This window comes from Giraffa tippelskirchi, chromosome X, assembly GCF_054371585.1.
Source record: "Giraffa tippelskirchi isolate mGirTip1 chromosome X, T2T-mGirTip1v1.2.pri, whole genome shotgun sequence".
Lineage (NCBI taxonomy): Eukaryota > Metazoa > Chordata > Mammalia > Artiodactyla > Giraffidae > Giraffa > Giraffa tippelskirchi.
Window position 1 is genome coordinate 85875264 of NC_137289.1, and position 16540 is coordinate 85891803.

The following is a 16540-nucleotide window of genomic DNA, read 5'->3' on the forward strand; positions in this document are numbered from 1 at the left end:
GTCTCCAGGCTATTTATCTGTAACTCCATTTTGCTTTCAAGATTTTGGATCATTTTTATTATCATTATTCTAAATTCTTTTTCAGATAGATTCCCTATGTCGTCCTCTTTTGTTTGGCTTTGTGGGCATTTCTCATTTTCCTTTACTTGCTGAGTATTTCTCTGTCTTTTCATCTTGTTTAGATTGCTGTGTTAGGCGTGGCCTTTCTGTATTCTGGTAGTTTGAAGTTCCTCTTTATTGTGGACGTTCCTCACTGTGGGTGGGGTTGGACGGGTGGCTTGTCAAGGTTTCCTGGTTGGGGGAGCTTGTGTCGGTGTTCTGGTGGGTGGAGCTGGATTTCTTCTCTCTAGAGTGCAATGGAGTGTCCCGTATTGAGTTTTGAGATATCTGTGGATTTGGTGTGCCTGTGGGCAGCCTGTATATTGATGCTCAGGGCTATGTTCCTGTGTTGCTGGAGAATTTGCGTGGTATGTCTTGCTCTGGAACTTATTGGCTCGTGGGTGGAGCTTGGTTTCAGTGTGTATGTGGAGGCTATTGGATGATCTCTTATTAATTAATGTTTCCCCTGGCTTTCAGTCTTATTCTTGTGGTAGCCTCAAGACTTCTCCATCTATACAGCATCAATAATAAAACTTTTAGGTTAATGGTGAAAAGATTCTCCACAGTGAGGGATACCCAGCAAGGTTCACTGAGTTACATGGAAAGGTGAAGTGGGGGAGGGGGGGTTGAGGTGACCAGGAGGAGAAGAGGGGGACTCAAATGTGGAGAGAGCAGTCTAGCCAGTAAGCACTTCCCTCTGTGCTCTCCACTGTCTGGAACACTCAGAGCAGTTCACAGAGATACAAAGAGAGGGGGGAGGAAGGTAATAGAGGTGAGCATGAGTAGAAAGGGAGGAATCAAGAGGGGAGAGAGAGATCTGGGCAGTATTCTGTTCCCGAAGTGTTCTCCGGTACGCAGAACACCCTCAGAGATTCACAGAATTGGGTTGAGAAGAGAGGGAGGAGCGTGGGAGATAGAGGTTCCCTGGGGGAGAAGAAAGAGCATCAATAGGGGGAGAGAGTAATCAAGCCAGTAATCACACTCCTGAGTAAAAATGGGTACTAAAGACTGGGTTCTTAAATGTACAAAATTGATATCAAATATGTAAAACAAAGATTAAAAATCTAGAGTAGAGGTTAGACTCTTATAAAACATACAATATAAAAAGAAGAAAACAGTGTAAAAAGAAAAAAAACAGTAAAACAGTAAAAAAAGAAACAGTAAAAAAAGTAAACCAGGAAAAAAACAGTAAAAAAAGAAAACACAAAAGGTATAAGATATATGTATGCAGTTTGCTTTAAAAATAGGGTGTTTTTTTTTTGCAAGGTAATAGTGGGTTATGAAAATGAAAATTAAAGGTGTAATAGAGGACTTAAAGAAAAAAGAAAGAAAAAAATTTTAAAAAAATTTTAAAAAAAATGATAATAGTAAAAATATATATCCCGGACTTTCTCTGGAGCTGTTGTGAGCAGTGTGGGGTCTGTTCAGTTTCAGATAGATCCTTGTTCCTGCTTATACTTTTCAAGATCTATAGGCCCCTTTCGATGCAGTCGGTGTTAACTACAGGGATTTTAATCTGTTGGCCTGTCACTTCCAACGCGCTTCTCTCTGTATATTTGGCTTCTGTTTGGAGGTCTCTTCAGTATCTAATTTCCGCCCTGCCACAAAGGGGTGGAGGCAGTCTCTTTAGGTTCGCTTGTTCAGTCGTGCTGTGGGGAGGGAGGAACCCTGCAAACCTATATCACTGGCCTGTGTGTGGAGAGCTCGCAGTGTCTCGGCTGCACTGGGTTCGCCCCCGCTCACGGCGTGTGTGCTTTCCCCGTCTACCCTGCTCAGGCTTCAGGTTACTCGGCCGGGGAGTTGGCCCTGAGATGCGTGCACTTCCCAGGTCTAAGCCGTTCAGGTTCCCGGGTACTCCACAAAGGCGCAGACTCGGTTGCGCCCGTGGTTTGTGGGTTTGTGCCGTTTCTGGTCGGAGCAGCTCAGGCAGCCAGGAGTTTGGCGAGCGCACTCTCCCCTGTGGGGCGGTGCGGCTTATCACCTCCCTGGTCCCCGCCTCGGTTTACGGGCGCGCCCGGCTCCAGTGTGCTTTGTGTCGGTTCTGGGGAGCTGGTCTCTGGCTGCGACCCTCCCGGCGGCTGTCGACCCTCCAGGATCTCAGGCAGTCTTTGCTTAGAAACTGGGAGCCTGTTTGCAGTTTGGTAGGGGGTGCCCTCTCTGGGGCCGAGTTTGCCCCTTTCCGGCTCTGGCTGGCCCCGCCTGCCTGCTGTGTCCGGCGGGTGGTGGGGCGGTCCGCAGCCGGCTAGCTCTTCTCTGGTATCGCTCTGTCCTTTGTTCTGTGAGTGGGCCGGCAGTGCCTTAGATTTGGGCTTTTCGCGGGATAGTTCTCTCTCTCTGGCTGTCCCACAGTTTAGGTTACTATCTAACGTTAGCTCCCTCAGATTGCCCTCAGGGCGTTCAGGCCCAGTCCTTACCCTAAGCAGTGCCGCCCGCTCCTCTCCGTTCAGCCCCCACTTGCTGGTGGCAGATGCCAGCGTCTGGGGTTCTTTGCTGGGAGTTGCCTTTAGGCACGTAATCTGTGGGTTTTATTTATTTTTTCTCCCAGTTATGTTGCCCTCTGAGATTCAAAATCTTCCCCCAAACCCGCCGGTGAGAGGGTTTCCTGGTGCTTGGAAATTTCTCCTCTTTTTCGACTGCCTCCCCAGGACGGGTCTCCGTCCCTAACTCTTTTGTCTCTCTTTTTATCTTTTATAATTTCTCCTACCTGCTTTTGAAGATAATGCGCTGTCTTTCTGGATGCCTGATGTCCTCTACCAGCGTTCAGAAGTAGTTTTGTGAAGTTTGCTCAGCGTTCAGATGTTCTTTCGCTAAATTTGTGGAGGAGAGAGTGGTCTCCCTGTCCTATTCCTCCGCCATCTTAGCCCCCTCCCTAAGACCAAACCTTTCAATGGTAGTTTCATGGGTGTATATTTATCCTCAAACTCATCAAGATGCATATGCTAAATACATATGGCCTTTTTGTATGTCAGCTATATCTCAATTTTTAAAAGTAAAATAAATTATTCAGAGATTAGTTTTTTTAAAAATCAAACTTTAAAGTTGAGAATGGCATGGAGATCAGTAGGCTGGACTAGAGTGAAGTTCTGTGTGAACTCTCAGTATTTGATATTTTCTGCTGTGATATAGTCATCTGTGATTGAGTAGATCAGGCTTGGAAAATGAAGTATGTCTCCATTTTCTCAAAATGCCAGTCGAGATTACCATTGTTCCTCGTCTCCCATTGCAGAGCATTAGCTGGGAGAGAGACACAGTCTTCCATGCTAGTGGGGTTGAGTGGACTAAGCTCCTAGAAACATCAGCAGCATCACCTGAGAGCTTGTTATAAATGCAGATTTCAGGCCTTCCCCCACATCTACTCAGTCAGAATCTGCCTTTGTACCAGATCCTCAGGTGGTGCATACAGTTAAAGAAGTTCTGTCCTAGACTGCAATCATAGTGCTTGACTTTGTAGTGTATTGCATATGTGACTGTTTTATAGAATATGAATCACAGTCCAGACTCGCCCTTTTTGTTGCCTAGTATCTTAAACCTTCTTTTTCTTTATCTTGTTATCTTTTTTAATGTAGGTTGATGAAGAATATCAAAATCCTCACACTGTGGACCGAGTCCCCATGGGCAAACTGCCTCATATGTGGGGACAGTCTCTATACATTTTAGGAAGCTTGATGGCAGAGGTAAGGGGAAACTTCAAGGCTCTTCTACTTTTCTGCTTCAGTCACCATAACAAACAGATTTGTCAGTAGCTCATTTGTGAGTGCAATTTTCCCTGGTGGCTCAGTCGTAAGAATCTGCCTGCCAATGCAGGAGACCCAGGTTCAATTCCTGAGTCAGCAAGGTCCCCTGGAGAAGGAAATGACAACCCACTCCAGTATTCTTTCTTGGGAAATCCCATGGACAGAGGATCCTGGCAGGCTACAGTCCATGGGTTGCAAAAGAGTCAGACACACCTCAGCGACTAAACAACGATATTTGTGAGTAGCCTTTTGTATTCTGCCTTTATTACAAAATTTCCTCCAGTTCCTTCGAGTGGGAACATGGCCAATCCTTGGCAAAAATCTTTCCCCTTGGTAACCATGTCCCTCATGCTGGCCCAGGGCTTCCTACCCTGGTACTGTACTTGAAGTTGCTCTGAGATCAGGCTGGAAACGCCCCCTGGTGCTTTGTCTGGTGACTGTGAATGTAATTGTGCTTGGATAGTAATGATTTATCCCTAGTGGCTTAGATGATAAAGAATCTGCCTGCGATGCAAGAGACCCGGATTCAATCTCTGGGTTACGAAGATCCCCTGGAGAAGGGAATGGCTACCCACTCGAGTATTCTTGCCTGGGGGATTCCATGGACAGAGAAGCCTGGTGGGCTATAGTCCATCGGGTCACAAAAAGTCAGATGCAACTGAGCAACTAACATTTTCACTTTTCTTCACTAATGGCTTATAATGGAGTTAAGTGCTAACTTTTCCAAGCAACATAATGTTTCATTCTTTAATTGAATAAACTGAGATAATTTTAGGTACCATGACAAGTGTTTATGAGCATCATAGTGTTTTGTTTGTTTGTTTGTTGATAAGGGGCCCTTTATATGTTCTTTACATTAAACTCTGCTCATACAGTTTTTAACGAAGCACTTAGGAATTTCTTACTTTATGTTCAGCTTATTTGTGACATTTTGAGCCATAAGAAGCTTTCCCTTTCTCAGAGTTTTCCAGATTTGTTGACAAATCTACTTCTCCATTATAGGTTATCATATAAGCCATAACCCAGACATTATAGTATTATAACCCTATAATCCTAGAGCAGGGATCCTGAACCTCCAAGATCTAATGACTGATGATCTGAGGTGAAACTGATGTAATGCTAATAGAAATAAGTGAAAGTGAAAGTCGTATCCAACTCTTTGCAACCCCATGGACTATATAGTCCATGGAGTTCTCCAGGACAGAATACTGGGGTGGGTAGCCTTTCCCTTCTCCAGGGGAATCTTCCCAACCCAGGGATCAAACCCAGGTTTCCCACATTGCAGGCAGATTCTTAACAAGCTGAGCCTCAAGGGAAGCCCCAATAAATGTAACGCGTTTGAGTTATCCTAAAACCATGTCCCCCATCCCAGTCTGCAGAAAAATTGTTTTCCATGAAACCAGTCCCTGGTACCAAAAAGGTTGGGGACCACTGTCCTAGAGGATCTAGGGTGGGACTTAGCTTTCCTTTCTGACCCAGACTCTTTGACTTGTTTATAAGTAACTTGTTTATTTTCTACAGCTGTTTTTGTTTTGTTTGTCCCAGATTTGAGGTATAATTGACATAGATCACTATGAGTTTCAGGTGTACAGCATAAAGGTTTTTCTTTGGTTGACATTATTATAAACGTAGCAATAATGGGCAGAACGATTTGTTTAAAATAATCTTTACTTGGTGACTTTCTCATTCAATTAGAATAAATTAAATGCTATTAAAAATGAGGAGATGAATGGCATTCTTAAGGGCTAAGTGGATGAGTTCATCCCATTCATCAAAGACAGAAACTCAGGTCAAGTCAAAAGATATCTGCTGAAAAGAAAGCATAGCATGCATATGAGTAAATGTGAAAGCAACAGGACTGATGACTTAAATTATTGATTATAAGCATTGTGATCCGATTGTATAATCATGTGCATGCAGAAAAAAATGAAGGTATAACTAGAAAACTTTCTGTTTATCTTTTATACCCCATCTATTTCCAAAAAAGAATTTGTGGCAGCCACTAGAAATTAACTCCAGACAAAATGTAATTTGGATGTGAATTCAGGAGTTCAAACATTTTCATACAGTAAAGGTATTTGCTTTCTTTCCATACTTGCCTCTCACATGTTATGGTACTCACTATACTCTGGCACTGGTATGTTGTTTCTCCTCCAATATTAGCTTTCTTTGGAGATATAATAATCTGTCTTTTTTATGGATTTTCTTTAGGGATTTTTAGCTCCTGGAGAAATTGATCCCCTAAATCGTAGGTTTTCTACTGTACCAAAGCCAGATGTTGTGGTTCAAGGTATGTATTCTTATTCCCAGCATCTAAAAACTTTATATTAAAGGTCTGATTTGGCCAGTAAATGATGACTTTATTCTTTATGAAGTATTTTGTTAGGCTTAAAAATGTATAGTATAAACTTGATTCTGTTTGGTTTCAAGATTGCTGTTAATCTTACTCATGAGAAAATGTTTAATAAAGGATGTTATCTGACACTCTTAACCACTTCTTATTTCTGGAAACTCATTTCTTTTCACCATGATATATTGTAGCCTCCTGATTATCTCTGCTTTTGTTCTGAGTATTCCTTCTATGCCTTTTCTGCTAATATTTCTTTCTTCTCATATCCTCCTAATGGTTGTATACTTAGTCTTGTACAGTTGTTATTTCTGTATTTACACCTTGCATGTGTTCACTAGGGCTGCCTCCTTCATAATAAATTTCTTTCATGGCTCCAACTATTACCTCTTTAGAGAATGTTCAAAACCTTAATTTTTTTGCTCCTAACAATTAACTTAAATTTTAAGGTTATCTACTTCATGCAAAACACTGGGCTAAGTTCTATAAACATGTTAAGAATTCTATCCCTAATATATATATAAAGGATCTTTATAGCTTATGCTTTAAATGCAAAACTGACCTTTTTTGTCTCCTTTCCATCCTTTTACCTCTCCCAACTCTCTCAATGATATCACTATTATGCTAGTCTCCTAGGGTAGAAAACTCCAGATGACTTTTGACTCCCCCAAAACATTATCCAATATGATACTAGGTCTTCCCAGGTGGCTCAGTGGTAAAGAATCTGCCAGCTAATGCAGGAGACACGGGTTTGATCCCTGGGTTGGGAAGATCGCCTGGAGGAAGAAATGGCAACCCCCCCCCCCAGTATTCTTGCCTGGGAAATCCCACGGACAGAGGAGTTTGCAGGCTACAGGCCAAAGAGTCAGACACGACTGAAGTCATTTAGCACAGCACAGCAGCACAGCCTCCTGTGAAGCTCCTCCAATACATCTCCATTTCAATCCCAACCTCCATTGAAATTGATTCCATATAGAAAAATAATCCTTTGTATTTTCTAAACCTTCTTATACTTGGCATCCTATGTGGTCATAAAGGTAGTCTTTGCTTATCAATGTATATGCATACTTCATTTTATTGTGCTTCACTTTATTGTGCTTTGCAGATACTGTGTTTTTGTTTTTGTTTTTGTTTTTTACGAATTGAAGGTCTATGGCAACCTTGTGTCAAGCAAGTCTGTTGGTACCATTTTTCCAAGAGCCTTTGCTCTCTTCATGTGTTTGTCACATTTTATAATTCTAGCAAAACTTCAAACTTTTCATTATTATTGTATTTGTTATAGCAATCTGTGATCAGTGATCTTTGATGTTACTACTATGACTTGTTGAAGGCTCAGATGATGGTTAGCATTTTTAATAATAATAAAGTATTTTTAATTGAGGCATTCACATTGTGTTTTTAGATACAATACTGTTGCACACAATAAATTAAAGCATAGTGTAAACACAACTTTTTAAATTTTATTTATTTTTTAATTGAGGTCGTTAATTTGCAATGTTATGTTAGTTTCAAGTGTACAGCAAAGTGATTCAGTTGTATATATGTGTATATATATATATATATATATATATACACACACACATATATATATACATGTATGTATGTATATATACATACAGATACATTCTTTTTCAGATTCTTTTCCATTATAGGTTGCTATAAGATATTGAGTATAGTTCCCTTGTTTACCTATTTCATATATAGTAATGTGTATATATTAATCTCATACTCCTAATAGTTTATCCCCCCCTACCCTGTCATCCCTTTTGGTAACCATAAGTTTGTTTTGTATAAGCATAACTTTTATATATAGACTGGGAAGCTAAAAACTTTTGTGACTTGCTTTATTATGTTATTCGCTTTATTGCAGTGGTCTGGAACCAAACCTGTGATATCTCTGAGGTATTTTGTACATAATGAACATTATATAAAAGACCATTACTCTCCTTCCATGAGAAAGCTTGTTCCCCTTTGAAGCTTGTGCCATCTGGCTGTATTAGTCTCCTGGTTACTCTCGTTCATTCATTTGAGACTTTGAGACTTGGCTTATAGCCTCCTCTTCTTCCTCAGTTCCTGCCATAGTGATAGATTTCAACATCAGAGTAAGTGCCATCTAATACTTTAGCCTCAGAATTCTTGGATATCCATAACCCTAGTGACCTTTCCCTCTGCCACTACTCTACTCACTGTGAGGACCAAACTTTATAATTATTTTACCTCAGATATTCCATTGCCAAAAGTCCCAATCTCCAGTCATAATTACATATTGTTTCAGTTTTCTCTCCCCACCCCATCCCCCAGTTACACTTTTGTCTATTTTCTCCTAGTCTGTCCTTCCCTGGCTTCCCTGTTGGCTCAGTGGTAAAGAATCCGCCTGCCAATGCAGAAGGCACAGGTTCAATCCCTGGGTCATGACGATTCCTTAGAGAAGGAAATGGCAACTGACTCCAGTATTCTTGCCTGGGAAATCCCATGGACAGTGGAGCATGACGGGCTACAGTCCATGGGTCTCAAAAGAGTCAGACACAACTTAGAAACTGAACAATGTCAATATCCTTCCTTACATTTCAGTCGGTCATCTAAATATCTTAATCACCAGTGCACCATACTTCTGCTACACCCACACAGGAAAATCATAGCTCCAGATCAACTTTCTTATTTTCTGATCCTATACCTGCCTTGCTAAAATTTTCTAGAAAAAAAAAATCAAACAAGTGAACATAGCAGTAGTGCTGTAAATCCACAGTCTCCAACTCAACTAGGCCCACAGTGCTTCCTGTTAGTCCTTGTTCTTATTATTAGTCAGCATCTTCATTCTTCTCAACAAACCTACTGCTTATTTTCAGCCTCATTTTTAGCCTGCTACTTCGTGCTGGATAATCTTAATGTTCTAATCTTTGTCAATTTCCCAAACCCCAACCACATTCTTATTTATATCTTCACCCATTCTTACCTCTTTTTCTTTAGTATCAGAGCAGTTATTTTTTCTCCTCTTCAGCACCAACTCTCCCTTCTGATGGTTGATCCTATTCTCTTCCCCACCCTTCCTAGAAACCTGCTCTTTCCTGTCATCTTCAAACTCTTCTCTGTTGGTTCTGATTTTTAGTACATTGACTTCATCATCCTCTAGTTATCCTACTCTTCCTTTCTCATCCAAACTTCCACTTATTTATATTTCATTCATTCTGATGTCCTTTACAACTAGCTTATTATTCCTCTGAAAGTGCTTTTGCTTAAGTTATTGCCAAACTCAGTAGATATTTTTCAATCCATTTCTTAGTGGGTCTTTCTGTTTCACTTATTGTTTATGTTTCTAAGACTCTTAACTCCTGTGTCTTCTGTGAGACCATACACTCTTAGATCTCCTTCAACCTAAATTTTATACTTTCTCTTTCTGGGCTTCCTCTTCTGCTTGCCCCTTAACTGTTGGTATTCCTGGGAGTTTTGCCCATAGGCCACTGCTCTTCTTACTCAGAATATTTGTTACTGTATCTCAGCCTCCTCTCATTGCTAACCTTTTCCCTTTTCCTGCCTCCTCACTTCTCCCCTCTCAGTATATGACCTCACCTCCTATACCATAGAGAAAATATAAGCTTTGAGACAAGAACCCCTTACTCCCACCCCCAGGTTTTTCTTCACCTGCCCATTTCTTAATAAAATTTCTGAAGGTTATATTCTAGGTCCTTTTTTCTTCTTTTCTATACTTTCTCCTTGACCCATCTCATCTCTTTCTATGCTAATGACTTCTGCACTTTAAACTCAGAATGTCTAAAATTAATCAGTTGCACCCTCCTAGTTCTACATCACTCATGCCTGCTTTTCTCCCTACTTGCCTATGTCAGTAAATGGTACACTTTTCTCACAGTTACACAAACAACATTCTCTATATCTCCCCCTATCTCATCTCCTACGTTCAGTCAGTTAACAAGTCCCAATTTCTTTACCTTCTGAATAATTCAGAAATCCATCAAGTTTATCCAGTACCAATGTCACAATCCTAATCTAAGTAATCAGCATCTCTTTCTTGCATTACTTTTTAAGTGGTCTCCTCGTCTTCAGTGTAGGTCAACTACAGTATATCAGTTTATTCTTTAAGCAACTCGAATATGTTCTTTTTAAGATGGAGATATGGATGTATCATTCCCCTGATTACAACTCTGCAAGAGCTTCCCATTACCAGCTTTGTTAACAAGACTTACAAGGCTCTTTATGATCTGGTCCCTGACCTTGTCTTCAGTGTCATTTTTCATCACTGTCCTTTTATACCCCATGCTCCTGCTGTAAAGGACTTTTTATTATTCCTAGATCTGCCTTGTTTTCTGTTACCCATGAGTCTTTGTCTATGCTATTTTTTGTCTGGCACAACTTCTTCCTTACCTTTACCTTCAGCTTGCCAGAATTACTCCTATTCAGCCTTCTAGCAAGACTCAATGTCAAATGTCATTTTCTCCAAAGATCATATCTATCTTTGTATCTCTAGCATATGGCAGTATCTAGCACATAAGTGGTACCAAGTAAGCATTTTCTAAATATTTAATAAAATATAAAATGCTGAGTTGTTGGGTTGAAAGTACTCCGGGGGCCCCAGAATGTGGTTCACTTACCTCTCCTTTACTACCCTCTACTCCTGCTTCCAACTGCATTGCTCTCTGCAGAACCCTAGGAGAATGCAATTTGGAAATCAGTACTCAAGGATAAAATGCAAAATCCTTAAAGTGACACACATGCTCTCTATGATGATCTAACCTCTATTTGCCTTTCCAGATTCGTTTTGTTGCTGGTGGGGGGGTTGTTTGTTTTTGTTTTTGCCACTGTTCAAATATTTCATGCTACAGCAGTATTGAAATATATGTTGTCCCCACACTACTGCTCTCTCTCTCTCACACACACACGTACTCTTTTCTGTTTTCATGTTTTATGATCATTCTCAATCTTCAACCTAAAATGAATTCCTCATTCCTACTCCCTTCTTTCTCCTGGCTAACTTATTCATTCTTTCAAATTCAGCTTAGACATCAACTCCTTCGGGAAGTCTTTTCTGAAACTTCCGTCTACCAACTTCAGACTAGATAGGTGTCACTCTTGGGGAGGTCTCATAATGTTCATATATATATATACACACACTTTCAATTTGTTTTATAATCAGTTTATGTATGTGATACTTTTATTACACTGTGAGCTCCTTGAGGGAGACACTAACTTATTCATCTCTATATCCCTAGTTTTTAGCATAATGCCTTATCCATTGAAGTGCTTAGTAAATGTTTATTAGTGAATGAATGGATAACCACATGTGTTTCCCTGGATTTTGTCATCCCACCATTATTCTACCTTTGTATATTGTCCCTGGAGAATCTTTGTCGTTTTTCAGTTAGAAGTAATCAAGGTGGTGTTATATCCAGAGGACCCTGTAATCACGATACCCTGCATATCCTGCCCCAGATCACAGCAACACAACACCATGAGGTCCACAAGATAGAAAAATACACAAAAGATAATGGGAAAGAAATGCAGAGTAGCACTTTGTTAACTAGGCTTTTGCCCTCCCCCCCAAAACTCAACATAGACAATACTAGTGAGCTGGCATGAACCAAATGGCACCTTAATTTTCTTATAAGCCCAGTTCAACACACCTTTTGGCACTAGCTGGAGAAGGGAATGGCAACCCACTCCAGTGTTCTTGCCTTGAGAATTCCATGGACAGAAGAGCCTGGCGGGGTCCATGGGGTCATAAAGAGTTGGACATGACTGAGCAACTAACACAACACAGCAGCACTAGAGAAGCAGGAGTAGGGCTCATGTTTGCCCCTATTGCTTAGCATTAAGCCAGTTGAGGTCCCATTCAGATTATTGGCCCCCAAACAGGTATCAGTTCCACAGAGGGAAAATAAATGGAAGAGTCAGTGAGCTGGCCTGGACTTCTTCTCCCTTGTGAGTATGATGAGCACTTCTGAGATGTGAGTGTAAGAGGATGAAAAGGGAGCTGCTGGGCTTGGCAGGCTCTGAGTCTAGAAAAGGGTTATCCCCATCCCCCAAAACAACCACACACAATTTCAAATAGGGTACCTCAATTATTTATCTATCCTGAATTTACCTTGCCTTCTATCATTCTCTAGCTATAGAGTGATTTGTACCATTAGGGTATTCTTTATTATCTTCATAATGCTGTCCCTGGGCTCTTTTTTTTTCTATTTAAACATAGAAACTCAGATATAAAGCAAGTGTGGTGTTCTCTAGAAGCACATAGGTATATAGACAAAAACCAGAATTGAATACTCTAGTCATGAGGTCTTAGTTCCTTTTCCATTTAGATATTGTTATGTACCTGGCGTGATGCTTGTTTTATAAGTTTGTAATAACTATTAATTTCCTTCTCTTCTTTTTGTCTTCCCTTCAAAAAATATTGTGTGGCTTGAGAGATCTTTTGGACTTCCCGGGTTCAATCCCTGAGTCAGGAAGATCTCCTGGAGAAGGAAATGGCAACCCACTCCAGTATTCTTGCCTAGAAAATCCCATGGACAGAGGAGCCTGATAGGCTACAGTCCATGGGGTCACAAAGAGTCAGACACAACTGAGCAACTTCACTTTCTTGGGAGATTTTTAGGTTCCTGTTGAAGTAAAATTTTCTGTTAACCTCATCTTTTTTTTCTTTCCTACAGTTTCCATTCTAGCTGAAACAGAAGAAATCAAGGCCATTTTGAAGAACAAGGGAATTGATGTGGAGACAATTGCTGAGGTACACCCCATCAGAGTACAACCAGCTCGTATTCTCAGCCACATTTATTCCAGCCTAGGTAAGGAGATTGGCTAACCTGCTAGAATCAAAGCATTATTCAATACAGGCTGGTTTCCTTCCATTTTATTTTTTCTTGATGTTGTGTTGCTTTATTAAACTAGATCTGAAATGGAATTTAGAGTCTGGAATCAAAGTTTCTAACCCTGTATACCCTGAACAGGGTTGATAATTTTCAGTGTGTTTTATGAACTCTTTGGTACAAAGGGCATGATTGTTACCAGGCAATGTTGTATCTTCATTCCAAGTGTGTGCTTAACCAATATGTTCTTCTCCTCTTTCTTAGGACCTATATTTCCATTTTGAAAAATATGAATTTTATGTAGATTAATAGCCAAGGAGCTTGTTTCTAGGTCATTTATACTTTGTCATGTAATGAATTAGTTGATAATATTTTAAAATTCCAATTCTTGATCTAATACTTATTGTTAATTAGTATTTATTTTTTATTCAATGCTCACATTAAATTTGGTGATAGACACATTAAACAAATTACTACAAATTAAAAATTTATGGAAATTATTACAAATTTCACATTAAACAAATTACTACAATGTTAACTTAAAAAAAAAGTATGTGCAAAATTTCTAAACTATCCTTGTGGAAGGCTCAGTAGTGGCCCTGAAAGATATTCAGGCCCTAATCCCTGGAACCTGTGAACGTTACCTTATACGGCAAAAGGTGTTTTTGTGGGTGTTATTAGGTTAAGGAAAACTGAGATTGGTGAAGAGGATTATTTTGGGTTATTCAGGTGGGTGCTAAATATAGTCATAAGTCTTCTTATAAGAGGTAGACTATCAGACTATCGAAGTAGGAGATGTGATGACAGAAGCAAGAGATTAGAGTGACAAGGCTACTGGCCTTATCCTCTAAAAAGCTTGAAGAGTCAAAGAACAGATTCTCCCCCTGGAGTCTCCAGAAGGAACCAGTTATGCTCAACACCTTGATTTTTATTTTACCCCATAAAAGCCGTAAGGCTCATTTTTTCTGACCTCTAGAACTATAAGAGTATAATTTTGTGTTGTTTTAAGCTACTAAGTTTATGTTAATCTGCTATAGCACCAACTGGGAATTAATGAAATCTTAAATCAAGCCACAAATGAGTAAATATATAAATAAATAATGTACCCTAGATAGTAGATTGCCACTTACAAACCCAAAGCCTGTGTGTGTGTGTGTGTGTGTGTGTGTGTGTGTACTGTTTTCCTTCACCAAGAGTGGTCTTTTAATAATTAAAGTCAAGGCAAATTTTGTCCAGCCCCAAACCAGCCTCCTTCCCTTGTTACTAAACCTACTCCAGACTCTCAATTTCTGTGACAGTTATGTAGATCTAAATCGAGAGGGAATCAACCATAGAGGAAAGGACTAGCAGTCAAAGCTGACTGTTCTTTGTCTTTCCTAGCACCCATATTTTAAATTTATTTTTTACTTGGAGGAAAAATGCTTTTGCAATGTTGTGTTGGTTTCTGCCATACAACAATGCAAATCAGCCCTAATTATATCTCCTCTCTCTTGAGCCTCCCGAGCCTCCCTCCCCTCCCCCTATCTCACTCCTAGAACCCATATTTTATGCCAGCAGGGCCTGAACTCCCAGAGCTACTAACATTGCATCTGGCTTTGGGAATATATGGATTTCTCTCACCTTTCCATTCTAGCTATAATGTAGGAAATCCCTTTTCTTTTTAAATTAAATATAAGTTTGGAAGTTCCTAAAGAAATTTTATTGGAAAAAAATGGAAAACTAAAATATAAACACATAGAAATTATCGAGTTTATTGAATATAGTTCTCGGGTCCTAACTAGGTCTCAGGGCCTAATTAATTTATAAAATCTAGCCACAAATTACCTTGAATATTGCAAGTTACTGAACCCTCTGTTCCTTCTACATACTCAACCCTATTTGTGGTAAATGACAATTCAAGACTCTGAAACGTCTGAGATTAATTTGCGTTGATGCTTTACTAGGGGGGATGGGGTACGTCGGTCCTTCCCAGAACCTGCTTTCTGGGTTGTTTTTTTTTTAACCTCCTTGGCCATTCCCTCTAGTCTGAGGCTAGATACCAGTCTCCAGATACCAGTCCACTAGCACTAAATCTTTTGAAATAAGGAAAGTATGTCTCTGTCTAACACAAATCATGGTGGTGGTGGTGGGTTAGTTGCTAAGTCATGTCCGACTCTTGAGACTCCATGGACTGAAGCCTGCCAGGCTCCTCTGTCCATGGGATTTTTCAGGCAAGAATACTGGAGTGGGTTGCCATTTCCTTCTCCAGGGTATCTTCTTAACCCAGGAATCAAACCCACATCTCCTGCATTGCAGGCAGATTCTTTACCCCTGAACCACTAGGAAGCCCTAGTGCCCTAACCCAAATCTTAACTCCATGAATATAGTTGATCTTGTAGTCACTGTCTTCTTTGTCCTTCTTAGAAGTCTCTGTGGTTTGGAGTTTGTGCAAGTCCTATCGGTGCCTTTAATGTGATTCTGGCTTTCACTTATAAGTTGATACCTTTTACCATTTTCTTCACATCTATTGTTCTAAACTCAGCTTAATCTTACTAGGATATAGATAACTTGCAAGTTCTGGGCCTTCATTCTTGAAATCTACCTGCATCACATCAGATCTCTCCAACAAACAAAAACAAACTCCTTACTGATTACTTTTTCAAAGTCTATACTCTGTTTTGGGCCCGTTACTAATTTATTATTTCCTAGCCAAAGGAAATGAGGACTGCTACGTCTCTAGGACTTCAGTTTAATGAATAATCAAACATTTCAGGGACTCAAGTAGCAAGTTATATTTATTTTCCAAATGTGCTCCTTCATTTGCTTCATTCATTCTCTTTTTCATAAGTATCTATTGTTCACATTTCTGTAGCAGGCACTGGGCTTGATGCTGTGAGAGACATAGACATGTAACCAAATAATTATAGTGCAGTCTTATAAATGCTATTAAAATGGTGTTATGTACAGAGTATAGGAGAAAATAAATAGACTTGCCTGGGAACGTCAAGAGAGGCATGTTTTGATGATTTATAAAACCAGTGTGTGTATGCTTAGTCACTCAGTCGTGTTCGACTCTGCAACCCCATGGACTGTAGCCTGCCAGGCTCCTCTGCCATGGGGATTCTTCAGGCAAGAATACTAGAGTGGGTTGCTATGCCCTCCTCCAGTGGATCTTCCCAACCCAGGGATCAAACTCAGGTCTCCCTCATTACAGGCGGATTCTTTACTGTCTGAACCACATGATTCTTCATAAATTCCATTATTTCGATAATTTCACAATAACAAAATTGCTTTAAGGATTCATTGAATGACAGCTGTGATTCCACCAAAGAAAACAGGATATTTTGTCACCAAGTATGTTCATTTATATTTGTTAACTAAGTGGGATTCTCTGCCTCACGTCAAATACTGTTATTTCAGTTCCATAATATGTTTTTTTAATTTTTAAATATTATGTGGTTAATCAACTTTGGGAATATAAGAAAGTTATAGGCGAGTGCTGTCAGAAATACAGTGGAGTGAAAAGCTACCTTTGTCTCACACCCTCAATCTACAACCAGTAAAAC

General features: G+C 40.0%; 1 protein-coding gene across 18 annotated transcripts in view; it reads left to right on the forward strand.

Moving 5' to 3' along the window:
• Window positions 1–16540, forward strand: part of PHKA1 (phosphorylase kinase regulatory subunit alpha 1) — a 164507-nt gene that overhangs the window by 51929 nt on the left and 96038 nt on the right. For all 18 annotated transcript variants that reach the window (XM_081566944.1, XM_081566933.1, XM_081566941.1 and 15 more), the window contains exons 12-14: window positions 3666–3773; window positions 6045–6123; window positions 12840–12974. In XM_081566944.1, the coding sequence (XP_081423070.1) occupies window positions 3666–3773; window positions 6045–6123; window positions 12840–12974 (322 nt within the window). The remainder of the gene's footprint in view (window positions 1–3665; window positions 3774–6044; window positions 6124–12839; window positions 12975–16540) is intronic.